The sequence below is a fragment of the Grus americana genome, chromosome 2 (assembly GCF_028858705.1).
Source record: "Grus americana isolate bGruAme1 chromosome 2, bGruAme1.mat, whole genome shotgun sequence".
NCBI classification, from domain to species: Eukaryota; Metazoa; Chordata; class Aves; order Gruiformes; family Gruidae; genus Grus; species Grus americana.
In genome coordinates, this window is record NC_072853.1 from 133,372,613 (window position 1) to 133,400,611 (window position 27,999).

The window sequence follows — 27,999 nt, forward strand, 5'->3', positions numbered from 1 at the left end:
CCCTGTGTATAGCTGCCTCGCAGCTCGATCTTCAACCCCTGAGGGAAGATAAGGCAGGCTGGAGGGAAGGTGAGGGAGCCAAAATGTCAACGGAAGCTGCCCCGGGGTTTCACGGGCAGACAACGGCAGCGCCCGGGCCTCAGCCAGGCGCAGCCCAGCCCAGCTGGCATGAGCCGGGGCAGCGGCCCTGCACACCAACATGGCCGCGCCGCCTCGATCAGCGCCCCGGGGCACCGCCACCGCGCCCTCCCCGCACGGCCATGAGCACCTGGGCGGGGCTTGCGCTCTTCCCGCCTCGCCCCTCGCCGCGCCATAGCGCTGGCAAGAAACCCCCTCTGCTGGGGAGGCTTTCCCTCCGGCTCCTCGCTGAGCTTCGCCCTCGGCACCTCGCCTCGGGGCGCGGCGCGGCACGCCCCGCGGGCGGAGCTCGCCGCATCCTCGGGGCCCGGCGGCGGGCATCACCGGGAAAGCCGTGAGTACGGGAGTGGGCCTGGAGAGGCGGTGAGGGCTAGCCATGCCGGGCTCCGGCCGCCGCCGCCGCTCCTCCCTTCCCGGTGGGCTGACCCCCCCCGCGTCCCGCCGGCTGGCTGGGGCAGGGGGAGCGGGGCCTGGGCGCGCCGTGTGCCCCCCGCCGCCCCGCCCGACCCTGTCACACACCCAGGGGGAAGCTGCTGCGGCCGCCTCGCTGACTGCTGGAGCTCTGCTTTCATTCCCTGTCTGCCTGTGTGCGCCCTCCGGCTTCGCGGGGGGAAGAACAAGGCTGAATGGCTGCAATTCACGTGTGGTGGTTTTGAGAGGGGTTTAAGCGTGGCGCGGCGGGGCCGCAGTAGCGTTTGAGGGCCATGCCCGCGCTGGGACGCCTGCGTGAGCAGCCTCAGCGCAGTCTCGGTGAGGTGGGCAGTGTTTTGCTCGCCAAGGACAAAGGCAGCTTATCTCCTCATGCTTCGAGCCCATTGCCAAAGCGTGCGGCCCTCATGGCGTCGCCTTGCAGGTTGGCACCCTGTTGGGTGCGTCGAACCGCCGTGGTTTTGTGTGGCGTAGAGTCTTTGGAGATGAGAACCGTGAAGTCCTGGAGGCACAGAAGAGGGCTACGTCCAGGGCTAAAGTTTATTGGATATGTTTTCAGGGACCTTGTACATTCAAGGACTGAAATTCGTTGTGTGAACATCCCTGCTAGGTTTTGCATGTTAGCTTTTGTGGCTGTTTTTTAATTTATCTAGAAAGGAGGTGAAAATAAGGTTTTGTAATAAAATACACGTATTGCTTGTCATTACTTCTACACTTGTAGTTGCCTTGCAGCATAAACTCCAACTTCATTAGGATTCAAAGGCCGTTACCACTGCTGCTCAGCGAAGTTAATGCCTAACAGCTCTTCTGATGCCGTGGCTCCTGCATGGCCATCTTTGGCCTTTAGGGATTGTCCTTTTAACCTATTTCCTTACAACCTGGGTTGGCAGTGGATGTACTAACGTATTTGGCAATCCAGTTGTTGTCACCTTCTTCCCAAATTCCCTGTGCACTGTGCCCGGTGTGATAGGTAATCTTGTATTAAATGGGGAAAAAAAAGAGTGTTTTTGTATTTTTTTAAAGGTCAATGTATGTGTATACAGAGTGTAAAAAGTATCAGGCAACTGTTCAGAACTTGCTTTTGTGCTGCCAAAAGTAAGCACTGATTATTCATAAAATGTTTCTTTGGATCTAATGTCCCACTCTGTTGAGCTGTGATAAAGGAAGGGAGCAGAGTAAGATTTGTTTGCTTAAGTAAACAGTGAAGTTGCTGTAAATATCTTTGCTTGAGCCCATCCTCTTTGTTGAATAATCTACCCATAGCCCAGGTTCAGGCTAATTTTAAATTTCTCAGTAGGCGAGGAAGGTACTCCTCCTTCCTTTTCTGCTTTCACGCCTAGCTATCAATCTGCAAGAGGGAATTCACTCTGACAGGCTTTTCCTACCAGCTTTGATATCTTTGCTTTTAATTCTGCCAAACCAAGCATAGCTCTAATAAAATTTCCAGAGGAAGAAACTCCAAAGGCAGAGTTTTCTTAATGCTATGTCCGTAACCGCTCCGTGTCCGTTCAGTCAGGATGCCATTGATCCTGGTAGCTGTATTAACTCCATGATGTTGGCTAAGGGCATATTCAACTCCTCTTTGTTTTGTGAACTAGTGAAACAAGGTATTTAGGTGTGTTTTAGAATTTGTGTTAAAGGCACTATAACCAAAGAGACATAAACAAGAATTTAAATAGATTATTCTTGCTAGCAGGTACAGCTGCACAAGCAAATATGCTTCCTGCAAAGACATTCCCAGCACATCAAAGTGTGGGAGACACTGACGTTGCCACTCTGAGGCTGAAGACAGTCCCATCTCTCCTGCCTGGTGAGTCTCAGCAGTTCTCATAAGCACTCTGTAGTCTTTCCTGGATGACCTTTTTGCTAGTCAAAAGTGTGGTGACTGGGAGTGAAGACAAACCACCATGCATCAGGAGTTTTATAGAATGGTGTTAGTGGTTCTTCTCATGAGATTCAGTGAGTGTGTAACATTGCCAAATCATAGGAACTGTTTTTTGCATTTTGTCTTATCATTAACTCCTCAGAAATTGGTGCGTCTTTTTCTTTACAGAGGCTATGCCCACGTGAGTTGGTTATGTAGGAATGGGATCAGAATGAGTGAACAATCTTGTAAAGCACAGAAGTGTTTCAAGAAGGTTATGCTGGGAGAGAGGAGCTCATGCAGGCAATGAGAATTTTTTTGATGGTCCCCTCCATTACAATTCAGTCATCTGGTTGGTTATGAAATACAGTGTCATGCAAAAGAAGTCCCAGGGAAAAAGAATGCTAGTTTTTTGGGCTGTTGGTTTGTTTGGGTTGGTTTGGGGTTTTTTTGTTTGTTTTTTTTTTTTTCTGGTGCAGTGGAGCTGCATTGCTTATTCTGTTAAAGTGTTCTCTCTGACATTAAACCCATAGAAATTAATGAGGAGAGATTTAAGAATGCAAAAAATCAATCTCAGTTCAGAGTTTAGGAAAAGGTCAGAGAATAAGAATGTGAGTGGAAATATTCCCAGTGCATCTAGCTGGGGCTGTGCTGCGTGTTTGTTGCAGCTGCAATTACAATGAAAGTCCCAGAAGACTCTTCAGTGAAATGTTACGTGACTTTGACATCATTCAAATCCTTTCCATGCGGCTGTTGTGGGAAACGCCCTTTACTTGCTTACCTAGAGAACTAAAAGTAGGTCATAGGGGTTTAATGAGTTGGTAGATATTTCAACATGAATTGGTAAATACTGTGGGAAATACTATCTGAAATGGGATATTTGGGAAACGCTGACAGAAGGGGAAGTTCCTATCTGCAAAAAGGCTTTTTTTTCCTCCAACTGATAATAAAACATGGAGCCTGTGGTCCAGCCACTAATATCTATTCAGTTTTCCATTTTTCTCTCAATAATCCTGGAGTGCCCACTGCAGTATCAATTTGTGTTTGAAGTCTGTTCTAACTTATTCTGACTGGTATTTGTAAATGACAAATCTAACATCTCTGTGGAGCAAGAAATGTAACTAATCATGAACGGGTGGATAGCCAGCTAAGATATCTTATGCTCTTAGAACTTTCCAGTCAGTGTTAGTTGGGGGATTCAAAGGAAATGCTGCCAACTTTAAAAAAAAAAAAACCTGATTTAATTCTGGAAATATCATGAGGTCAAGTAACACAGAGTTGAAGAACTAAAAAAGAATAGATTTTTTAAAAAGATCAAAAATTAGTTTATTAGAATTGTGTGTTTAGCACTTGTGAATGGTCATTCTTACCATTTCTCCTGTGAGTTTAGCTGGTTTCCAGTATTGAAAAAGTTCCTTATAAATACAGCAAAATGCATTGCTTGGGATAAAGGAAACCTTACACAATAAGAGATGCCAATATTTTTTAATTTAAGAGCTAGAATAAGATAATATATGTAGCTGTTTAGCAGGTATGAATAACAGTTGCAAATAACATGTTCAATTTAGCTCTAGTTATGCTAATGGCAAACAGAAAATTGGAAAACATTGGAGGTAAAAAGGTTCAGAAAGAAAAAAATTAATTGGGGCGTAGTTCAGAAACAAAACTTAGTCACAAAGATGCCAGCACAAATATTTGTTGCTTTTTATAGAATAATTTTTATTATCTTTATCTGTGTTTACTCACTATTAAAAAGGACAAGATAATTTGTGTGAATAATACCCAGTTACCTTATATGGAGTAAGATGATTTTATCTTAGGTAATAAAAGGATTCTGTGTGGAGGTAGAAATCCTCTGCCATTGCACCAGTGCTCTCCTCATCCCACCTGGTCTCTGTGGGGTGCTCATTAGTAGAAGCTTTTACGTAGGACTTTGGGTAAGCTGTGTAAGTTTTTTCCTCCCTAACAGATTAATCACCTGTGAGCACTCCTTGAAGGAACTTTTCAGCTGTAGATGGGAATATTTATTTTCTCACACATTTATTTTCTTTCTTCATTATCTGTGTGATCATAAATTTCATACATTTGTCTTCTAATGTTTAAGACTTGCATATTGTGTTTGCAGTGCATTGTTCTTTGCTTATTCACTGTTGCTTATTTAAAATTTCAAGTGAAATTCTTTCATCTGTTATTATGAGAACTTTTTAACTTTAGGTAAGTGGTTTAAACCATCATGATTCCCAGCTCAGAGTGGAGAAGGTGGGGTGAAAACACTAACTATCCCTGTACTGATACCAATACAACTAAGAACTTCTTAAAGTGACAATGTAAATATTTATACTTTACAGCTGTAGTTGTTGAAAAACAGATGTATTCTTTCAGGCTTTAATTGATTCCCCAAGATGTTTGCAAAAGCAACAAAGAATTTTGTGAGGGAAACTGACAGTGGAGGTGACTTGATCCCTGTCTCCCACCTGAATGCCTCAGACAAGCTGCAGCTTCTGAGCTTAGTTACGAAGAGGAAGAAATTCTGGTGCTGGCAGAAGCCCAAGTATCATTTCTTGACAGTCACCCTGAGTGATGTGCTTACTGAAGACAAGCCGATAAAACCAGGTAAAGGCATACTTGGGCAGCACTATTATTGCAGATAAAAAGAGTGCAGAGCCTAATCTTTTTTTGTTATTATTCTCGATCGTGTTACTAGAGGGCTTCTTTTAGAGGAATGCTCTGAAGTATTCTCCATCTGTGGAAATGAGATGACTGGATCTTTTCTTACTTGACTATTTGTTTAACTAAAAGCAGTAATAATAAATGTTTGTTTAAAAAACATAATGTTTTGCCTAGATAGACTACTGAAATAGTGCTGAAGGTTATCAAGCTGTACAGTCCTACTGTTTAGTAACAGGGCTGAATGCAGCCACAGGAGCTCCCATAGAATATTTTTGGAGGATTCAGTATATGATAGTAGTGCGAAACCAGTAGTGCTCCAGGTCAAAAAGCACTGGATGAACAGTGTCTTGGTGATAGTTGCCCAGGAAATGCTTGCACAGGCAAGGCTGAGCAAGTTTTACCACTGCTTCTTTTCTTCTTGCACAGACTGTTAAAAATGGTTGACCCTTGTACTTCTTTCTTTATCCAGCTGCAGTAGTCCTAACCAAGTTTTAGGATTAATGATGTGGAATCCCATATTTCTGGGCATGTCACAATTCCATATAAGAAAATAGATAAGTCCCTAAGTTTAGATGTTAATTGTAGCTGGCTTGGAAGATTAGCTGATTCTGAGTCAGTTCTTTGGCTTTCAGGTGTATAAGATTGAGAGTTGTTTTAAGCCAATTAGATACTTCCATTGGTTTTCAGTCAGCTTTGGGACAGCTCTGTAATGAGATATGTCAAGATAATGGCAAAATACTAACCCTATTGTACAAGCAGGTGTGCTTTGTAGTTTTTCTTTTAGCCAAAATAAGTTTCAAACATTCTTTATATATCTTCCATAGCATCTGAGCTCAGCATTTCAATCACATTATGTTTTCCTAAAATGGCAAAATATAAAAGATAGTGAAGCAAAGATGATGAAAATATGGAGGAAGCAGAAGTAAGAATTGCAGAGCTGTAAATTTCATTATTTACCTACTCAGTACTGTTCCTTACCTTCACTACCTTGTCATATTTTCTGTAAGTTTCACTTTAAGACCATTTCAGCACTTCTCTTCACAGGTAGAAATTACTTTTGTTGCTTTCCTAGTAATTGTGGAGTCTGACTTTGCAAAATATATGGGGAAGTTTGAAGATTTTCTTCAAGGAAGTATTGAAACTTCATTGGGGAAGATCAACCTGGGAGCTGGAGGGAAGGGCTATGTGGAAAACCAGTCCTCATTTGGAAACCTGAGGAAGCAGGAGATTGACTTGCAGCAGCTTATGAAAGACGTCAAGGACAGGTATGTTTTTAATGTGGGCATTGTAATGGCCAGGAAAGATTACTGAGCTGAAAAGACTTGGGCCAGCTGTGATCACTGAACAATTGATGCTGTCGTGTTGCCATAGTTTGAAAATTATTTTTATCGTAAGCTCTCATTTTCAGATGATAAATCGTATAGACAATAATGAAAATTTCCAGATTTTGAAGGTTTGATGGCCAAACCTTTCCCTTTCATTTTAAAAACATCTCTCTGCAATTTCATCTTGTGTATTTGCATGAATTACCACGTGGAACGAGCCAAATCCTCCCGTCTGGGACTATAGTGAGGTACCAATCTGGGAAAAAAAATGGATTGGTTTCTCTCTGTAACTGGGGCAAATGCTGTGGAAACTGAAATCAGAACTACTAATGTTCTTGTAAGCAGGCTTTATAATTTTGTGTGTGAGCGACTGTGCTAGAAAATTGGATTATTTCAAGTTGAAGGAATAGCAAAGGTGAGCAAGCATGGTCAATGCATATTCTATGGGTTGAACAAAATAGTTTATAGGTTGCTCACTGTTATACACTGTAATAGCTATAGGGAACTAGAATCTTAATTTTACAAGAAATGCAACGCTTCCTGTCCTACTCTGAAATCGGGACCGATTTAATCTTGCACTAAGACAGTCATGGACCAAAGCCTACTTGGCAACCAACTAACGAGTCGGGGCTGCTCTGTATTGCAGGTCCTGACTCATGGGAGATGAGGGTGGTTTGTTTATGACAGCATTGTACCCTAGGTCTGTAGGAGGTGGTGTAATGCATTTTAATAGACTTTGCTGATACTCTGAAGATAAAGATGATAGGTTTTTGTTATCAGTGCAAAAGTGGTCAGGAGCAATGTGCATTTTTTTTAGATACACTGATGTTCTAGAAACAATCAATTTTCAGTGTTCACAGGAACAAATGGCTGCTGTTCTCTTTATCATGAGCATTCACAAGTCAACAAACCTACTCTAATAAGGCACCTTGCTATCTTTGTACTGAATGCCTTATTAAAAGCAGAAAATACTGGGCTAAATGTGCATACCAGGGCTGTAAAATTAGTATGCATCTAGTATCAGAAAAATAGTGTCAGCCAAGATTTAGAATCTTGTTTCTAACACTAGATAGAATCCTATGGAAAACCAAACTGGAGTGACTTCTATTTAGGTCAGTAAGCTTTTACTTAGTTTTCTGCAGGAAGTTACCTACTGTGTTCAAATGAATAATCTTCCCATAGTAAATCAGATTTACTTCAGCGCATCTGGGGGTTATAATCCTGAATGTAACTAAATACTTAGAAATATATTCTTTTGTGTGTGGAAAATCAGTAGTTCTACACTGATCTGAGTATACCTGTAAATGAGGTTAATGTGTGTGCCATTTTATGTAAGGAGCTACTTCCTAGTTCATAGAAAAGATGCTCATAGCTTATTAAGGCTTGTGAGGCAAAGCGTATAATTGATACGCAGTCAGTCTGGCTTCTGCCAGGTCACTGAAAATGATGAGGGTAGCATAATTAATTTTTTTTTCTTCAGCATAACACCGAGGCTTACTGGAAATTGTGGCAATGCCTTACAAATGAAATTCCAGTTACTCATTCATAAATATTCTATGATTTATGATGGACTGTGTCCAAGCTTCTAGCTTTCGTCTCGTTCATGGGGCATTGTGTGGAATTCAGGAATTCAGCATTCAGGAGAGCTGTTGTCTACAAGTTAGTGTTTTTTGGATACAAAGCATTATGGTACTAAGAGGATGTTTACTTGTCAGTCCTGGTGAGATGAGTCAGCTAAGTGTTCTTGATGTCATCTAATGACATATGTTGCTTGTGCTTGCTAGGTCAACTGTTGTTTCATTTATTATTTCTACATATATAGCCTAATTAAGTTGTATTTTAAAATGTTGTTCTTGTATTAGGCTGTTTAAGTCAAAGTTGCAGAAAAATCTAAAAAAAATAAATAGTCAAAGCTGATAGAGCTTCTAAACTTCAAGGTTCAGCAAGCTGGAAGTGCTGGGTGGCAGCAAATAGGTTTCCTGTCACTTCTTATGTGAACCTTCTGAAGGAGAATCTTACGGATCTTTTAATTAGATTCCAGATGCAGCATTGGCTCTCCTTTTCTGAGAAGGGATGACAGCTGAAGGATGTGGGATGAGATCCTTCCTGATTTGCAGAAGCAATGACATTTTAAATGCAGCACACACTTATTAACATAATGTGCAATATAAAAATCAGGTTAAATGGTACTTTTAGGTATATAGACTTAGCATATTTTATTTTACATTATTCTTACTTTTCATATTACATTATGCTTCCTAATTCACAGAGTACTGTAACGTACTGCTTTTAGGTCAGAGTCCTGTGCCTTTAACTCTGTGAGATTGCTATGGATTTAAGAGTATATTCCATCTTCTATTTTAAGGCTTTCAGTACGTCTGCCATAATATCCTCATAGAGAAGCTGATGAAGTGTGCACTGGATGAGCAGACAGTGAGGTGGATTGAAAACTGGCTGAGTGGCTGGGCCCAGAGAGTATTGATCAGTGGTACAAAGTCTGGTTGGAGGCCAGTGACTAATGATGCTCCCCAGGGGACAACACAGTCCAGTGCTGTTTAACATCTTCATTAGTCGTCTGGGTGGTGGGGTCGATGAGTGCACCCTCAGCAAGTTTGCTGATGACACAAAACTAAGAGGAGTAGCTGATACACCCAGAGGGTCATGCTGCCATCCAGAGGGACCTCAACAGGCTGGGCTGGTGGGAATATCATGCAGTTCAATAAAAAGAAGTGCAAAGTTCTGCATGTGGAACAACCCCAAGCTCCAGTACATGCTGGGGGCTGACTGGCTGGAAAGCAGCTTTGCAGAAAAGGACCTAGGGGTCCTGGCGGACACCAAGTTGGACATGAGCCAACAACGTGCCCTCACTGCAAAGAAGGCCAACAGTATCTTGGACTGCATGAGGAGTATTGCCAGCAGGTTGGGGAAGGTCATCCTTCCCCTCTACTCAGCACTTGAGGCCACACCTGGAGTACTGTGTCCAGTGCTGGGCTCCCCAGTACAAGGGAGAGATGGAGCTACTGAAGAGTCTAGCAAAGGGCCATGAAGATGATGAAGTGACTAGAGCACCTCACTTTTGAGGAAAGGCTGAGAGAGCTGGGACTGTTCAGCCTAGAGAAGAGAAGGGAAGGTTCAGGGGGATCTCATCAGTGTGCATAAACACCTGAAGGACAGATGCAAAGAGGACAGAGCCAGGCTCTTTTCAGTGGTGCCCAGTGACAGAACAGGAGGCAGTGGGCACAAACTGCAACACAGGAGGTTCTGTCTGAACATCAGGAAATACGTTTTCACTGTGAGGATGACCAAGGACTGGCACAGGTTGCCCATAGAGGTTGTGGAGTCTCCTTCCTTGAAGACATGATCCTAGGCAGCCTGGTCTGGATGGCCCTGCTTGAGCAGGGGGGTTGGACCAGATGACCTTCCAACCTCAACCCTACTGTAGTCTCCCCTCCAGTGAAAAGGATTATGAGAAGGCCATAATCTCTGTAGTTTTCATGGATTAAGAAATTCGCTTGTTTGTTTTTAGCATTTCACTAAGTTGTGTTAGGTGATTGAAATAGAAGTTCTGAGAGGACAGTGACAGCAGAGGGAAAGAAATATGACCAAGTGGCAGCAGTCAGTCAGACCACATCAACTGCAGAAAGGTTTGCCTGTCACACTTCCATTATTTCATTTGAGTGATTCCTAACTCTATGATTAGCATATTAGAAAAACAGGGTGTTAGTAGTATATACACTGGCGTGATTGAAAGATATTTTTTACGGTATTGCATATTGCACTTTAATATGCACTTTCATTGATTCAAATATTGTCCACACTGAGACAAAAAATAGGTGCCTGTTCCTAATCTGAGTGCAGTAGAAGTTCAGCCCATTTTGTTATTTATTCCATAAAACTCCTGGAGCATTTATGTGTATGATGAGAAAACTAGTCAGTTTTCTACCAAAGGTACTGTGTGGGTAAGCTGAAGTCATAGAGTGTTACAAGACAGGATTGAAAAAAACCCATTGTGTGTGTCTGATTTAAAAAATGAGGATGCCCAATAGAAAATAGAGGAAATATCTGTCACTTGCATTCTCAAAAGTCTCCGATATTCTTGGGGAAGATGTTCTATATGTCAGGGTATTCTGTAGGGAAAATTGTGAAATACTATCAGTAAACTGACTATAGCAGGTACTGCGTTCTGGTATGACTGTAAGAAGTAGGTCAGAGAGGTTATATTTGAAATGGATTAACAAAAGAAATATTATGCATCTGTGCTTGGTGGAAAGTGATAGAGTGAGGTCAGGTGGATTTAGTCCATGGCACTCATCTAGAGGTCTCTTAATAGAGAAGGAGCAAAGGTAGGTGAAGCCTCTCACTGTGCAGCACGCACCACAGGTATGGAAGACATCAGACTATTGCAGATTATAAATGAAGTGTAGAAGACTGAACAAGCTGAGGAATTCTGGCCAAGCAGTGAGAGATGTTCTGAAGTCAGTCACGTGAATGTTATGGAAGAAGTTGCATTTGGGCGAGGCTGTGAGAGTGGGCTGTCCATGTCTCTACAGCTGGGAGAGGAGGTGTGTTGAGGTGACGTTGCCCAGTGCAGGACTGAAAAGGTTTTTCACTTGTGGGTAGTTTGGACAAGTGAAAACTTGTGCAGGCAGGCAACAGTGCTGACTTCAGTGTGAGGATGGAGAATACTCACAGCAGCAACTATTCTTTTTGGTATTCATAGTAAATTGGCAAGCACCTTGCTTTAAGGATTTGTAGGGTGGGTTACTAAGAAGGCTAGACAGGATTTGATGGAAGAATGGTCCTAGCCCCCCTGCTTTGTAGACGATCTGGTCAGAGATTCTGTGCCTAAAGGAAAGACCCTCAGTCACAGCTGTAGGGTTTAGAGCAGGCTCCTGCTCTGTCCTTTAACTGTGAGAGCCTGCTCTATTGCCAGGTGTTGTCTGCTTTCTCTTGCCTTCCATGGGTTTCTGCCTTTTTCCCTTCTTTTCTGCTTCCAGTCTGGAGCAAATTGCCTTTGTGCATCTCTATTCTCCACTCCTTTCCTCATGCAAGAAGAAAAAGGTTGAATAAAAGTGAAGGAAGCCTTTGCATTGTAGGAAAGTGGAAGTGTTTAATCCAATTAAATGTGGAGAGAGACCAAAACTCAAAAGAAATTGTTTTCTGTTCATGTTTGACCTAAAGAGCTTCCAGCATAGTAAATCATTGATTTCAGGAAGGTTATTTAAGCAGAACAATCAATCAAACAAAACCCCATAATCCTTATATTTTAAATTATCTTTATTTATACAGGCTCATACTCTGTGTGTTGATAATGGGACTTAGCAAACCAACATCTCATTGTGTTTTATATAGTCTTACTTTTGAGTACTTCAGCTCAGCTTCTCAAGGTGGGAAGGAGTACGCTGATGTAGTAGTGCAGGTCACACAAGATTGTTGAGGGCTTCTGTACAGTATGTGGTGACAGAGGTGGTAAGAGTGGTTGTTGTAGAACAGAAATAAAAGCTCTGAAACGTGACCTGTAAAATAAAAAAATGCAATGCGTGTGCCTGCATGCATGTATTCTTGGGGGTTTAACTCAACCATCTCTTGTTATTTAGGTATCTTCATGATATTCAGTGTGTTATGCTAGCAAAGTAGTTCAGCTTTTGCCAAAAATCCACTCACAGATTCAGTGGCCATTGTCCTGCAATACTGTAAGCTCTGCTCTGCTTGTCAAACTTTAACCCTCTTGCATTTTCCTCCTGATTACTATTTTCAATGGTAATTTAGATAAGCTGGGTATTTGCTTACCTCATGTTGTCTCCTGTTTGAGTTGCTGAGAAGAGCGGAATGTTTTGCCTTCCACAGGCTGCACCCCAGTGATAACTTATGATGTGCCCACACACAGCCCTGGAGTCTACAGGGTTTTATGATAGTTCAGTGCCAGAAGTCTAGAGGAGATCATTTAACTGTGCTACCTTAACAGAAGAGGTATTTGCAGCTGTTGGTAAGGGTATGCGTTTTAAAACTCTGAATCCTTTTAAAACTCTGAATCCAGTGGGCTTGACTCAGGAAAGTTACTGGGAAGAGGAGAGCATTTCTGCCAGCTTTGCAGCAGCAGCTCATCCTGCACTGCCTGAGAAGTTTCTTCACTGCACCTATTTGCAAGTTTACCTATGTCTTCTCCTCTTCCCGCTCTGCCACTCTGTTGTTAGTTCTGAACCTCAAAGCCAGGAGCACGAAAGGGCCTGAGGGAGTCCCACCTCAGGCAGAATACTGTAGAAGTAGATAGAAGAAAAAGTCTCTTGAATTATTTTGGTCATTAATTTGTATAAAGCTAAACCATATTCTATATGCTTCTGATGTTAACACTCATTCAGAAACAACAAATCTCTATTTAATCTGTATTTTTCTATCTTTGATTGTTTTGTTTCTTTTGCCCTAACTTTTAGAGATATCCAGTGAGTTTGTCATCCTCTAAAACAGGCAAAAAATACATCATATGAGAGCAAATGACAAATTGCTTTTCTGCTTCTTCATTGTATTCCTCTGTGGCTTCTTCGGTCAAATGTTAAAATTGCAAGTTCTTAATGCCTTAATTTGTATTTTCAAGATGCTTAGTGCACCTCTTCAAAATCATGAATAATTACTGTGAAGTGTATGATAGGCTTGATGGTCTGTTACTGTGATAACTAATAGCTCTGGTTTGGCAGACACTTCTAAGAGCAGCGGTGTTTGTGATTGCTTGACATTTCTTCAGTTTTTGCTTAATCCAAAGATTCATTGCATTCCAAGCATAAAGCATGGCGTTGCATCAAAAGAAAAAAAGTTATATTAATAACCTCAGGAATGTTTGGGGGTGCTTTTCTAGTGGCTACTGCGTTGCGTCAGAGGTATTTTATTTAGCTTGTTTAAACAATCAACTTTAAGGTTTTCAGACAGTTCATTCCAACTGATTGAACTTTCACATAAGCATGTAACTCTTCAAAGATCAAAAATTGCCTCAGGATATTTTTAATTTAATAAAGAACCTAGCCGACTACAGTCTTTTACAGACTGCATAAATCCCAAACTCCAGAATCTAATAAATCTAAAACTTTTTAATTAAAAGTGGAGATATCTTGATTTAAAGAAAGCGGAGTCAGATGTGTCTTTCTGTCATATTTTGGGGGAATTGCCATTTAGCCCCGTGAATAGCCATTTACAGTAAAAAGGAGAAAAGACTGAATAAGTGAGCCAGGGATAGCAATCTTTTAATCTTCCGGCTGTCTTGCTAGAGTTGTCTGTTCAAAGAAAATATGACATCTCATCTGAGGACCACCAGTGGGTATTTTGCAAAAGCGTAATATATTTGACACGTTTTAATCAATCAAGTACAGTTAAGTTGCTTTAACTGTTACCGGAAAGCTTGTTAACACCCCAGAAGACAGGGTAGTGAATTTTGTCATCTTTTCTTAGAAAATAATCCTCTCATATTGTTTCTGGGAGTTCACTTTCTTTTTCCTGCTCATTCTAAGAAGAACCTAACTTTAGTATCTCCAGCAGGATTTAAATGCACACTGAATTATGTTGTGGAGTAGGGATGCCTTGTTAAGTTGGAGGCATGGGCTGGAGATTTGAGGTCCCTCCCACAGGTCATTTTTCTTTTGACTGTGAGAGTCCTGGTCAGTCATTGCAAATTGTGTGGTTATACCAGTGAATAACACAGGAGTTTATAGCGGGTGGGTTTGTTTGTTTGGTTTTTTTTTTTTTCAGTAATCACCTCCAATCCCAAAATCTATGAAGTATTTTCTGTTTTCTCATCCAGCCCTTTGAAGCACTTGCTCAGTGATGATCCCACTCAGCCAGTTTAGGGTTTCAGTGAACACCGAAACAGATCCATAGCAAGCTGTGAGGGTTGGCATTGAGGCGTCACTCAGCAGTGTGTCAGGGCACTCCTTTGCCTGCACATGGGCTTTCAGAGGCCAAACCAGCATTCCTAATGGTGGTCGCCTCAAGCTGTCCTAGTCCAGGGTGAGTACTTTGGCATGAAGGAGCCCGTGTCACCTCCGCTGTTGAGAAGCACCTGGATGTACAAAGGATATACAAAGACAAGGGTGACAGGACTGAATGGTGACAAGGAGATAAATGAGACTGAGGTTGGCCAGATGGCTGGAAAGTGCTAGCCATGAACTGTGAGGAGGAGAGACTAAGGCTGGAAGCCATCAACAGCTGGTGTCATCTGAGGGTAGAAGATAGCAGCGAAATCACGTGAAGTGGGACTGGTGAGCTGGCTGGCTGTGGGACAAAGCTGAGATGAATGAGAAGGAGGGGGAAGAAATGGGACTTGATCTGATCAGGTAAAAGAGAGAAAACCAAGAACTATTTTAAGGAAAAATGGGGCTCGATTACAAAGACACTAAGCAGACTGAAAGATTGCTTGCTATCTATTTTCTAGCTTCCAGTAGCTTGACTGCAACTTCACTCTTTCTAAGCAGAGCTTTGTGATGTGTGGATAATACTATTATATTACATGCTTATTATGTATTACACTATTATAGGTATTTTTGTGTGCGCATGCATAATGTATGCAGTAGCGTGGTAGGCTGCAGGGAGTTCATAGTACGGACTATGAGAACAGATTTTTTGTTTGTACTCCCTGGTAACTTTTTTTGGTTGAAATAATTCTTTTGAGTAAAGACTACAGGATGTGACCCATTGAATTATTGACACTTTTTGTGCTAACGTGAGACTCTGAAGAGAATGGTTAGCTGGCATCCCATGCCATGGCCATGTTAATGTCAGTGTGAGTTCACAGTAGCAGAGGATTAAATCCAGTGTCCGTGAGCCTGGCTGATTGTTTTCATATTACACTGGAAGCCTGAAGTTGTCTTTAGTTCTCCCTTGCTTTTTTTTGCTTAGAAAGTAGCCAGACAACTGACATTTTTACACAGAGTAAGGAATCAAGAATTCAATACATGCATTGGAACTCACTGTGGAATACGGATATTTACTGCTAGGAAATAACAAAAGAGGATGTAATAATTTTGAGGAGACTGCTCATACTGAATTGTTATTTTTACAATAAAAGCTTTTTCAAGCAATTAAGAAAATGTTTTTTCTCAATTCTAGTATTTATGTTGTTAATGGCGTCTTTTCTTTTTCAGAGCAATAAATCTAAATAGTAGTTTACTGCAACAAGTAATAGAAAGAAAACGTGAGGTGCTGTGCATCTTGAGAGAAAAGATAATAACAACTCAGAAGTGTACAATATCTGAACATATCCAGACTGAAGAAAAAGTCAGCGGTGTGATGGGATGCAGTAGAAAAACAGTAAAGGTAAAAGTTATTAAAAAATCTACAAGGTATATAACATTTGCAGATTATCTGAGAAGAAATTACGCTTTCTCAAAATAGATTTCAGAGTATTTTTCATGCTTACTTAATATGTTGAACTCTCCCAATTGCAAGAACTCACTGCACTGTTTAGTTTTGGAACCTCAGAAAGGTAAAATATTTTATTCCGTTGTCTCACTGGCAAAAGATGCTATCTTTTAGTGTGAGCCTGGAATATGGTTTCCATCAATACTGTCAAATTGTGATTCAGTTTCTGTGTAGATTCCTGCCTACAGCAGAACATAAACCAAACATATAACAGTTTAGTGAAAGATGAAGAACAAAAAGCATTGCTGAAGCATATGTATTTGAAAACCGAAGTAATCATTCATCAAAAATGTTTGCAGTGTTTTCTACTGAGAAGCTATTTGTTTTTGATCATGGGAGTAGAGATAAACTACATGATGAGGCTATCTGAAAAATTGCCTTTGAATTGAGCGGGAATTAGTGAAGTCAAAACATATGCTCGTTCATTCTAAGTTTTTGGTGTTTTTTTTTTAAAGCTGGAGATGAATCACTTTTGTCTCCAGTAGCAGAAATCTGGGAATTGCAGTTCAACCCTCTTGTGCAAATGTTACCTTCCTGGTACCGGTCTTCAGCTGGGCAAAAGGGGTGTCAGGATAGAAGAGGGCAGGGCAGGATACTGGAGTGGGTACCCGTTTCCTAGTGACACAGGCAAAAGCTGCACCTGGAGCTCAACTTTGTACTAGGACAGGGTAGCTAAGAGTTTGAGAGCTGCTCTTGGTATTGTGCTTCTACCTCGCTGCTTATTTGTTTCCTTTCATAGATGTAACCTGTGCTTTAGTTAGACATCATGGAGAATAAAGCACATTGTTTCTCTGTATTTTTTTCCCCTTAATTCTGTGTTCAAGCTACACAATAGCTGAATCAGATAAATGGTGAATAAATCTGTCCCCTAGGTTTCAGTGAGTGAAAATGGAAGTATGCTGAAGGATTCTAGTGTGATCCTTGAAATTCCTCCTGCAACCACTATTGCCTATGGTGTAATTGAACTCTTTGTAAAACGCAATGGCCAGTTTGGTAAGTATAAAACTCGGTTTTGGTGTCATGCAGTTCAGCTGTGGACAGAGCTGTCTGTTGTGCAATGATGTTTGCATATCCCTGTGTATGAAGGTGATGATTTTGTATGGTCTCCATTGTCTTTATAGTTACTTGTGCTGTGAAATGCTGCTCTTCTGATTTAGCAATGCTTTTTCCCTTGTTTGAATAAGTCATAAACTCAGAATAACTTAGGTTTCAGGGGACCATAGGAGGTCATCTAGCTCAAGGCAGGGCCAACTTTTGAAGTTTGATCTAAGTTCAGAGTTTGATCAGATTGCTCGTATCCTTATCTATTCAAGTTTTTATCATCTCCAGAGACAGATATTCCATCACTCCTTTGGGCAGCCTGTTCTTCTGTTTGACCACCATCGGGATGAACTTTTTCTTTTCCTTCATACCTAATGAGAATTTCCCTTTCTTTAATTTGTATCACTTGCCTTTTGTCCTCTCATCATACAGAAGAGTCTGGCCCTGCCTTCTCTTCCTGCTTCCATTGGGTAGCTGTAGATAGCAATTATGTTCTCCTTTAGCAATATTTTCTCCAGGCTGGATGACCTCAGTCTCTCAGCCTCTTCTCATATACGGTATTCTCCAGCCCCCAGCAATCTTGGTGACTGTTTGTTAGATTTGCTCCAGTATGTGAATGTCTGTCTTGTACTGGGGAGTTCAAAACTGGACACAACACTCTGATTGCAGTCTCCCAAATTGAAAAATCATTTTCATCGATCCACTATGTACAATCTTGTCAGTACAGCCCAGTACGCAGCAAACATCAATAGCTGCAAGGGCACACTGCTGACCCTCTCAAATTCGTAGTCCTGGTCTTTCTCTGCAGTTTTACTTCTAGCTAGCTGGCCCTCAGCCTGTGCTGTTGTCTTCACCTGTTGGCAGGGAGAGTGAACCAAATATAAATCAAGGGTCAACGAGGAATGTTTAGACAACAGTTGTGCTAAGAAAAGAATTATGTGTAAAGTATAGGACTGGAATTTAAACTTTTCTGTCTATTTTGCACTTTCATATATAGATTGTTCTCTGAATGGTTGCAGAAATGTCTTTGTCATGTTTTTTTGGTTATACTTATTTCAGGCTGAATACTTCCAGGTGTCAAAAAAAAAAAAATCTTGCAGTTGGCTTTGGGGGGGAGTAGTAACTCTGCTCTGCAGAATCACCTGGGTTTTTCTTTCTTGCCTATCCTCAGTTAAACTCCCTGACCTAAAGGAGGTTTCGGGGATGTTATGCAAGAAGGAAACAAATCAGATGGACTGTGTAGAGCTGGAAGTTGGAGAGGATTTATGTGGAGAGAAACAGGAGATACATTGAAGAAATAATTGAAGCGCAGTTGAGATTTAAATCCAGGATGCACCTTATTTGGATAAGAAGTGCAGAACATACTCTCCATCATTCTCCTTCAGCTGACTTCTGGTATTAAGGAAGTCTGTAGGTTCAGGAATATAAGTAAATATTATGTAACCTGTAAAACAAAATTCTGCAGTGTGTAATTGCTCTGATGTAGACTGAACACAGAAATATGCCAGAGGGCATTGACTTCATGGTCATAATAGAACTGCAATTCAGAGTAATTGGGTGCAATTAAGGTTAACTACCTAGGTGTGTGGCTTGATAGCCTACTTACGTGATTTCTAGATGAAAATTCCTGTGTCCTGCTAGCTGATAATACATGGGTCTTGTTAATGATCTGTATTTCTCTGCTCTTTTCCCACTTCTGCTTCTTCTTTCACTTTTTTTCCATATTTAATGTTATGTCTTTTAAGCTTCAAAACCAGTACAGCTTGTTTTGTGATTTATCTCAAACAACCTATGTCTTGCTTTTTTCTTTTTTTTTTTTTTTAAATTTGTGCTGTCCTCTCTTGCCTGAGTGTCATTGAGAAGGTAAAGTGGAGGAACTAACAACAGAATTACATATTTGCCAGCAAGAATAAGTATGGTGGAGCCTAACCTTCAACTTCTTAATGTCTGAGCAGTCATCAGTGTCTGTTTATGGAAATAAAAATAGGCTTTGAAGTTAAATACAGAGACTAATGTAGCTCTTTCACATGAGACTGAAAGTGACCAGTAGCAGGTGTAACATAATAGGATTCTCTTCACAGATAATTACAGAATAAGATGCATGTAAGTTGTTTGTTGTTGGTTTGTTTTTTTCTTTCTTGTTCTTGGCCACTGGCGCTGCTTGAGTTATTTTGTAAAGAAGAATGGTACATAAGCTTTATTAAAAATGTTCTGGCTAATGTGACTGGACATTCTTGGACATTTTTATAAATTAAAAAAAAAAGGTCTCATTCTTTTCTAATTCCTTTACCACAATGTTTTCCTGTAATAATTTTGTTTGATTTCTGTAGGCTAATTTTCCACATTTAAAAGCTGTTTCTGTTAGAGGTTTTGCAGTTCCCTGCCTCTAAGTTTCACTGCAAGTCTTCTTGTTCTTGCTTTACAAAACAGGAGGCATAGTAGTACTTGGCTGACTTGCTTTCTTCTGTTTGTTGCTATATACGTGTGACTTGCTTCCTCTTAAATGTGAATGTAAATTAAACAGTCCTAATCTTTCCGGCTTCTCCCTACGAAGGAGTTTCTTTGCCTTTGATTGTTTTCATTGATGATCTCTGGTTTTCTTCCATTTTTGTTAATGTTTCTGGATAACTAACAAGGTCTAACTCCGCTAGAGGAGGTTTGTCAGTGATGGATGTGATAGAATTCAATAGAGAAAATACCACAGTATTATATATGTTCTTTCATTCACTTCTTTTCCCTTCTCTGTTTTGGTTTTTTTTTTTTTGAGGATCACAAAACTAATGAGATACAAAATTAATTAACAGTCCTATTAATACAAAACTTTTCAGAGTCCTGTATTTTCCTCTGAATTGAGTCCTATTACAAGATTTATCAGCAGACTCTGTATCTCTTAAAACTTTTCACATGATGCTGTGTATTGGTTTCCCTTATTAGCATCATTCTGCCTTAGGAGGGCAGGTAGTTTATTAGCCCACTCTTGTTCCTTCAGGGTTCGTGTGAAAGCATTGTTACCATCAGTGAAGGTAACGTGAGCGTGTTGGCCTTACGGTGCCTTGGCTGCTGTCCGGAGTCTTGTTGCTTTGGGAATTTCTTTAATTTGTGTTAATCACTTTTTGCTCCTCTGTAGCTTGTTCTTCTCTGTGAAGGGTTATGCAGGCATAAAGGTCTCTGTCATCTTTCTTTCTCTGTGGCAGAGATTTCTTTGTCTGCTCTCCCTTTGAAAAAGCTTTTTGCTGATGGAGTGCTCTCTGTGCTTTCTCATCTGCTTTGAATGTCCTTAATTTGGTGAGACAGACTCTTAAAACTGCAGGAAGGTTATATTTAGGTTTTGTGCCTGGTACATGTGAGCACTGTGCTTGATTACTTTTTTTTTTTTTCCCCTTTGCTGTCAGATTTTACTTCAAAATTGAGTTTCTCTTGCTAGCCTGCCTGTGTTCTCAGACCTGCTGCCGAGTGCCAGGGGTACAGTTTCAAGTCTTACATTTGAGCCAATAAAAGATGATCAAAATATGCATCGGGCTTTGATTATATTCTGCATCTTTGGGGCACAATATTGAACACATGAGCACAGAACTTGATATTCCAGATTTCTCAGCATAACTCTTACAAAGGCTCCTTGTGTACCTTCCAGGAGTCCCTTAGCTTCATCAAGTTGGGGGTTATTGGGGTGGGAGGAAATCAAGAGTTCTGCTTAGTAGAGGTAGGCCAGCACTCATCCTGAAGACGAGGCAGAAAGGGTAATCCAGCCAGGGTGTGTTATTTTCTCCATGAAGTTATTGCAAAGAGACAGTGTGTTGCAGAGTGATTCTGTTAGTGAACGTGCCTGGGTGAGGTCCTTTAGAGACTCTGAAAAGCCCCCTATTTTCCACTCATCTGGAGAACTTGAGGATGGACCTGTGGCTTGGCTGAGAAAGAGGAGTCTGTCGGTGCCATGACCAGAAGGAGCTCTGTCAGGGACTCTCAGTGTTCTTATGAATCTCAGAAAGTGCTTTCATGTGTCTCCATCATGAGTGGATCCTGTAGCCCACATTACAGTGCATCTCTTAATTGGTAGAAAATGTGGAAGAATTCATACCCGCATCTCTTGTATGCAGCATCTGGGTTTTCAGTGTCAGTGAGAAGTTTTCATGTTATTTGCTGCCTACATGAATTCACAGGAGTTGGTATCATGTTTTGTAGTTAGTAGCTGTACCACAGGACCTTTGTGCACTGTACCAAACATCAGGGCTGCAGTAATGCTCAGTAATTCACATACGTAGCAACCATTGCAATTCTTTCTATCTAGAAGAGATGAGACATGGAGAAATCACGTGCAAGAACACTAGATGATAATATAAGCTAGCATCTTATTCAGTAATTGCTTGTGTATTAATTATTTTTTAATTGAATTTTTAATTACAGAATTCTGTCTGCTAGATGAACAGCAAGGAGGTTTTGAAAAAGAAAGCACAGAAGGCTCAACTTATCCCCATTCAGCACTATTCCGAGATGCTTTGTTTCTCTATCAGCCAGATGCTGTCGATAATGAGATGTACTCTGAGGCTAAAGACCTCATTCCCAGTGATGCTTCTTTAAGTGTGCTGAAACAAGGTATTACCAGAAATGCTTTATGTTGTTACGTTACAATGAGTTAAGCAACATGATAGGAGGAAATAACCTGCTACAATAGTACATAAGAAATTGTTAGTTCATTTTAATAGCCCTTATCAAGAACTTTTGGGGGAACGAACTGAAAGAATACAAAAATTTACTTCTGCAATAGCTGTATGCAGCAGACTGTTCCCTAGGAAGATCCTGAATCCCTTTGTCATAAATATGATCTTACAAAATTAGTTTTTTATGCCAGTTCTGTTACATTCCAGATAAGCGCCATAAGATTAGTGATGGTTTATGCTTTCATTCAGAAAGGGTCACTGAAAATATTTTTTCATGATTTGGAAAATACTCTTAGTAAAGCTTCTCAGTTAAAGATTATTTGAAGTCTCGAAAATTACAAAGACATCTCCCCTGCCTTCAATTAGCCTTCTTATTTTCTGAGAAACTTTATAGAAATCTTCGGTATCAACTAGGGCTGACAAAATAAAACGTGATTTAAATGGAAGTTTACAAATTGGTATAATGAGCCAGGCACAACTACTTTATTGTAGAGATGTGGAAGGAAGGGGCAGGATTGTCACCAGAGGAATAAAAAAGGGGAAAACAAAATTAAGGTCTCGGAACACACTTCATTTTTCATCAGTCCTTGGTAGAGTTCTTACAGCCAGTTCTAATGATGAACATCACTTCTGTTGTCTCTGAATTTCACCTTTTGTTCAGTAGACTGTAACCAAAATAGATATTTGTTGTCCTGAAATAAATTCTGTCATTCTCTAATGTAGACTTGTTTGAAAGGAGTAACTGTTCCTCCATGTGTATATAAAACCCACTTATTTCTGAGAGACTGGTGTGCCACTGTTTTGTTTTTTGTTTTAGCTTGCGCCTTTCTTGCTTAAAAGGCTTGGAGGTTTCTTTGAATTAATTAACCGGAACTATCTCTTGGAAAAAAATTTTAAAAATGTTTCTACTAAAGCAATTTAAAGTAGGTTTCCTCTTCTGTTATTTGTATAAGCAGTCGTATGATTGCAGCAGGTACAAAAAATATCTGCCTGTGGCTGGGCTTTTTTTTTCTTCTTTTTTTCCTGCCCCAGTGAAGTAATTTTTAGATACAAAAGGCATCTTTAAAGAGAGCATGTTTCTTGACTGGAGTGACGTGAAGGGAAATTTCATTTAAACAAGGTTAAGAATGCTTCCATGCCCATATTTTTGGAATGTGGAAAAATACATTCCAACCTTCCAGTTGGCATTATTGACTTGAAAACTTATTTTCTTTTAGCAAAGTGGTAATTCGATGTCATAAAACATTTTGGTTTAGCGTGGTAGTTGAATTGTGGAGAAAGAAGTGTAGAGAACTCTCTTGTGCTTCTGTTGTATGTATTGTAATCGATTCAATATTTCAATCAAGATGACATTTTTGTCCTGGTTTTTGTAATAAGTCTTTTTTGGTCAGGGGTGAAGGGCTGTAATTCTTTGATGCACTCAAAATACGAGGACAATAAGAATTTAGCATCGCAATAGGGACTTTTAGTTCTGTGTGTGGACTTATACCATTGCCTTTGTAATTCCTGTTAACCCACAGATTAAGTAGTAAAGTTAGGAGCAGAACTCTTCATTCTGCCATATAAACGAACATTCTCTGGAGATGAACTTTCAAGTGAGAAACTTAATATATGGTTCAGTTAACATCAAAATACTGACTTGTAAAATATGAAAATATTGAACACTGAATGTTGATTCTTGATAGCTATTCTTTTTTCTCAGAATTTTCATTGATGCTTCATTGGCTCATTAGGGAAATACAATGAGAGGTGTTCCAGCCTTGTGTTGTAACTTGTGCTGATTGAAATCAGGATGTGGTGATAAATAAGCTTATAAAACACATAGCAAAAATGTTAACTGTTTTGACTGGCATTTGTGTAGAAATACTTAGTTTTACTTTTTACTGCTTTCTTGGGAAAGATCTGTCACGGTTGAAGACTCAGTTCCAGCCCTTTGTGAAGCTGCCGGAAGACAAGCAAAGAGCTTTATATAAAACCCTTTGTGAACTCTTGCTCCGTGAAGAAATGGTAACTGCCCTGGAGGACGTGGTAAGATGAAGAAACTTTGGCTTGCTTCCTAAAAGTAATTTCAGGATACAGCTAGCGCTGTCTTTTGCTTGAACTTTTCTCTTTTCAAGAAGTTTTACTTATCTTTTGCTTCCAGTTAGATGCTATCTGCACAGGAGACAAGCCAGATCTGAAGGAGTTAAAACCTGCACAACAAGGAGACCTCGTTGACTTCTTGCAGCTCTTAGGCTACAGTTTACAGAGTGAGCTGTTGCAGAAATATCAGCCTCAGGATGAAGAACTCTTCTCAGCTGCTCACCTGCTCATCAGTGCTATCTCTGGTATGTTGTGAATGAAGGGAAGAGCCTTTTTTTAATTTTATTTTCCTTTTAGAAGCTCCCTCTGTATTAAAGTGTTTATGGAGCGTTTGGTGAGCCGAGTGAACATAATTTGTTCTGGTCCTTTTTACGGGTTTTGTGTACCATGCTTAGCATTCTTGGCTGTGAATTAAACTCAGCCCTCAATCACTGACAGATTTTGCTTGTAAAATACACGTTTTCCCCAAGATTGCTCAGCTCTACTTTCTGCTGAGTGTGGGCATTTCCAGTTTGGCAAGCTCATTTCTGTCCTTATTGCATACCAGAGTTCTTCCTGCCTAAATCCTGAGAATTACAAATTAGGTGGTGTCTTCAGCATAACAGTGTTTATTGTTGAGGTACAAACTATATTTAGCAAAAATGAATATAACATAGAGACACTGCAATTAGAGGGTTGTTTTGCAGCTGCTGAAAAAGGAGATTAAACGTAAATGTCAAACAAATGCCATGCTCACAATCTAGTTGGCACCACAGTGTTAATTAAAAGCTACCTGCAAAGTCCAAGACAGACTCCTTCTTGGCGTTTTCTCCTGTCTTATACAAAGAATTTCCTGACATTAAGATAATGAAGGGAAGTCCAGTGCAATATTACTTAATGTGGCATGGTGCAGCAAAATGTCAGTGTGCATCCATATATGCATGATACCCAGGTAGGAAAGCTTAACTCATTTGCGGAGATAGAAGAGAAATAGTAAACAGAAACCTGCTGATGTGCTAACACTTGTCAGATGCTATTAACAGCAGGGCGCAGTTAATTGAGTGTGTTGCATTATCACCTGGCTTTGGACATAATGTCTACTGCTAATGTCCAAGCGTAAATGCAGCTGGATCAAGAATCAAAAACTGGTTTATGCCTGTTGCTTCTGTTAGGAATTACAGCCTTGAGTTACAGAGCTGATGGGCACCACAGGGATAATTTGGTCCATCTCCCTGCCCCAAGGCAGTCTCAGCTCTGTCATTCCTCATAAATCGTGTTTTTGCTGAAGTCAGCATCTCGTATAGATTTTGAGAATGGAGGTTCTTGTTTTATTCAAGGCCTAAATCATTCATCCAGCCTGCAGACTCAGAGTGAAACACTGCGGAGATACTTGGGGAGGAGACAAGAATGATGGGGAGGGAATCCCCTTTCCTATGAGCTGCCTCTTTTCAAGGGCAGGGATAGTCAGTATGGGGCTTGTACCTGTTGCCCGTCCCACTTTATTCTGCACTCTGGGAAGCAGGCAGGAAAGGGCTGAATCAGCCTCTTCCAGAGTTCTAACAGAGCACTTGTGACAAGTGTCCTCAGCATTGGAATCACTTTGGTCTCCAGCGTCCATTTCACGAGGTGCTGTACCTGCATATGGGCCTCAAAAATGCAGCTCGTCTGTCTTTGCTCAGCAGGAGAACCCTGTAACAAAGCTCACTGTTAAGAAAGTTCCCTTTCCAGCAGCCATGCTGGTGCAGTGTTCACTGGAAACAATCTTTCCCTTTTAATGTTTCCTTCACAGAGCTGTCTGATTACACTCTCGTCCTTCTGCACGCCTGCTGTGATCTTCAGGTTGTTCCGGCATTGTGTTCTTTGGTGAGTAATCAAAATGTGACTGTGTAGTGTGTGGGCCCCAGCAGCAGTAATGGCTCTGTTCTCTGACTTACTGAGTTTCTCACCCAATTAAGAAGATGTCAAGCTCCAGTGTGAATTTCAGCTGTAGGCATTGCTTAGGCACGGTCAGAGTCTGACAGTGGCAAACGATGCAGGTAATTTACTGCAGGTGGATACCTGACTTCTACAATGCTTTATGTATTTGGGAGATTTCATGGGCTGTGAGCAAAAGAAAATTGTAACTTAAGCTCAAATTTTAATTTACTAATAGTCTCACTAGCCCGTTTTAAAGTCTCAGTAATCACCTGCCCTTGGGAAACAGAAATTTCAGTTTGATAGCAGCAGTGCTTGGGCCTTGGCAAATTCCGAAGTTCCAGAACTCTGAGGGCATTCATGAAACTGCTGAAGCAATGTGGGGAGGGGCTTTTAAGCTTTTCAAACTCACTGACAAAAATGATAGTAAAAACCTTTACATATGTAGGGCAAGGGGCGTACTACTCTGCTCAGAGTAAGAGTGAGAGTTAAGTGTGATCTGCAGTGAGAGAAGTTGGACTGGGGGAAAGGATGCGGTAGGAGAGGTGTTTCTCCTAAAAGGGTGCCATAGAGCTCTGGTTCTGGATGAGTACGTCTTACTTGTCAAGGCTAACAGTAAAGGGAACCTTGCCCTTTTGCTGCTGCCTTGTAAGCTCTTCAGTGGTTTTGTAAGAAGGAACTGAGCTGTGCCATGGCAGGAACAGCAGTGCTTGGAAAACCTTTTTAATGTCTCTGTCTTTTGCTCTCTCATAAATACAGCCTAACATCGCTTCAGCCGATGGCACTGTGGCGCTGAGCAGTCCTTTGGTGGCTGCTCTCACTGACAGGGGAAGATTCGATGTCGTGCAAAGGCTGTTTGCTTCATCAAACATTAATTTGGAAATGGCAGAGTCTTCTGTAAAAGCTGTAACTATGAAAGAACCTAGATTCTTCCCACTTGTTCTTTATGTTGCATTATATGGATTTTACGCATTAGCTGGGAATGTATAGGAGCTTTGCTGCATATCCACTTACTGCTCTAGCCTGTTCTTTCTTCAATAGCTCCGCAGCGTAGCATTGGTGTGTTTGAGCTAGCAGTAACAGCCACATAGTCGAGTACTTCCTGCAGTACAGCCAGGTGGAGCGGAGGTCGGGGTGGACTTGGCGCTGCTGTCAGGTGTACCGCTGCTCTGCAGCGTCACTAAGGTACGTCTGCAGTGGAAAATACATAAATAAGGGGTGAAGGGGAGGAATTAAAAAAAAAGATGAGCCTGGAACAGAAATTGAACACAGCTATTCTGGTAGTTGTCAGATCTGCAGGGCAGTAGAAGCCTGATTGCTCGTATTAATATGCGTGGGAGAAAACTGCAAAGCTCAAACTGCTTTTTGTAAGCAAGCAAACAAGCAGGCTGTGGAAAGCCAGGGTTCTGCAACCCAGTAAATGTTTTGGTTGTTTAAGACTCGATGTGCAGAATGCCTTTACTCTGGAGCAAGTAGAATGGAGGGCTCTCAGAGAGGTACTTGATTAGGTTTTAATTTATTAAGTGTAGTCTGGCTTTACAGATGTGAACTGCACACTGCAGGAAATAAAACCTATTTTTCAAAAACTAAGACCACCTTAGAGACTTACACCTCTCTACAGCGTTTGTGTTTTCTGATAAGTTTTTACTCACCTTAGCAAGTTTCAGCTGTTTAAATTGCATTCTGAACTTTCTGTTTGAGGTACAGTGATGCCTTTTGGTGTGTGCACATGAAACGTCCCTGCTGCACTCCACACAAATGATCATTTTACCCATATGACACTTTAAGCGCAGATGTTTTGCTTGTTTCTTTGACTAACAGCAAAGTGTTAGTAGACCACTTTGTGCTTTGAACTATTTTGCCTTTTTTTTCATTGTAATGTTTTGTAATCATGTGGATGGGACAGAAATGCAGCAGAGATTGGTGTAAATAAGGGCTTGGGAAGATGATGGTCCAGGTAATGGAATATCAGTGCTATCAGATGAGACTGTGAGATGGCTGACAGAGGGACAGGCAGGCACCTGTGTGGGGGGTGATCAGTCAGCAGGCCCTGCAGCTGAGCTGGTGGGTAGGAGTCCTGGGTTCAGTTTTCTGCTCTGTTCCCATGTGGCCTTGAGCAGATTGTCTGAGGCCCATAAAACTGCATCGGTTCAGCTTTCCCTGAGGAAGCGGACTTTGCAGAAAAGCACCGTGGTACCTTTCTGTACCCTGAGAGTGCAGGACGTACCCCGAGAGCCTTGCATGCTGAGCTGTTGGCGTTTCTGTCTCATCTGTTCCATGAAGGCAGTGGCGTTGCCTGAACCTTGTGCCGGTGCATGTGGAAATGGCCTTTAGGAGGATGGAAGCACCTTACTCTGCTTCTGGGAGGGATGTGTCTTTGTAAAGGGGAAAGTCGTCTTTTGCCAATCGCTACTCAAAGTTGCCTCTGTAACTAACCAATTTATCAAAACAAAACTTTGTATTAAATGTTATGTCTAAACAATAGAATAACTTATAATGT

General features: G+C 41.0%; 1 protein-coding gene across 3 annotated transcripts; it reads left to right on the top strand.

The window, feature by feature from the left end:
- Nucleotides 1–276: 276 nt before the first annotated feature.
- On the top strand, nt 277–27,998 carry GSDME (gasdermin E). Of its 3 annotated transcripts, XM_054816111.1 has the most exons (12): nt 283–472; nt 2,264–2,377; nt 4,252–4,368; nt 4,814–5,044; nt 6,174–6,366; nt 15,552–15,723; nt 16,701–16,821; nt 21,271–21,459; nt 23,425–23,552; nt 23,668–23,851; nt 25,375–25,448; nt 26,259–27,998. In XM_054816111.1, the coding sequence occupies exons 4-12, from the start codon at nt 4,834–4,836 to the stop codon at nt 26,487–26,489; spliced, it is 1,503 nt and encodes a 500-aa protein (XP_054672086.1). In that variant the 5' UTR covers nt 283–472; nt 2,264–2,377; nt 4,252–4,368; nt 4,814–4,833; the 3' UTR covers nt 26,490–27,998. The 3 variants fall into 3 exon arrangements, with proteins under 3 accessions (XP_054672087.1, XP_054672086.1, XP_054672088.1); XM_054816112.1 differs by lacking the exon at nt 4,252–4,368 and having other exon boundaries at nt 277–472; XM_054816113.1 differs by lacking the exons at nt 283–472; nt 2,264–2,377; nt 4,252–4,368 and having other exon boundaries at nt 4,911–5,044; nt 6,146–6,366.
- Nucleotide 27,999: the final 1 nt, after the last annotated feature.

What these genes read in the sequence shown, in the direction of transcription:
- GSDME (XM_054816112.1), top strand. Translation starts at nt 4,834, where the DNA reads ATGTTTGCAAAAGCAACAAAGAATTTTGTGAGGGAAACTGACAGTGGA. An exon ending in ATGAAAGACGTCAAGGACAG is followed by an intron (nt 6,367 to 15,551) that starts GTATGTTTTTAA and finishes TTTCTTTTTCAG; the next exon opens with AGCAATAAATCTAAATAGTA. An exon ending in GCAGTAGAAAAACAGTAAAG is followed by an intron (nt 15,724 to 16,700) that starts GTAAAAGTTATT and finishes TCTGTCCCCTAG; the next exon opens with GTTTCAGTGAGTGAAAATGG.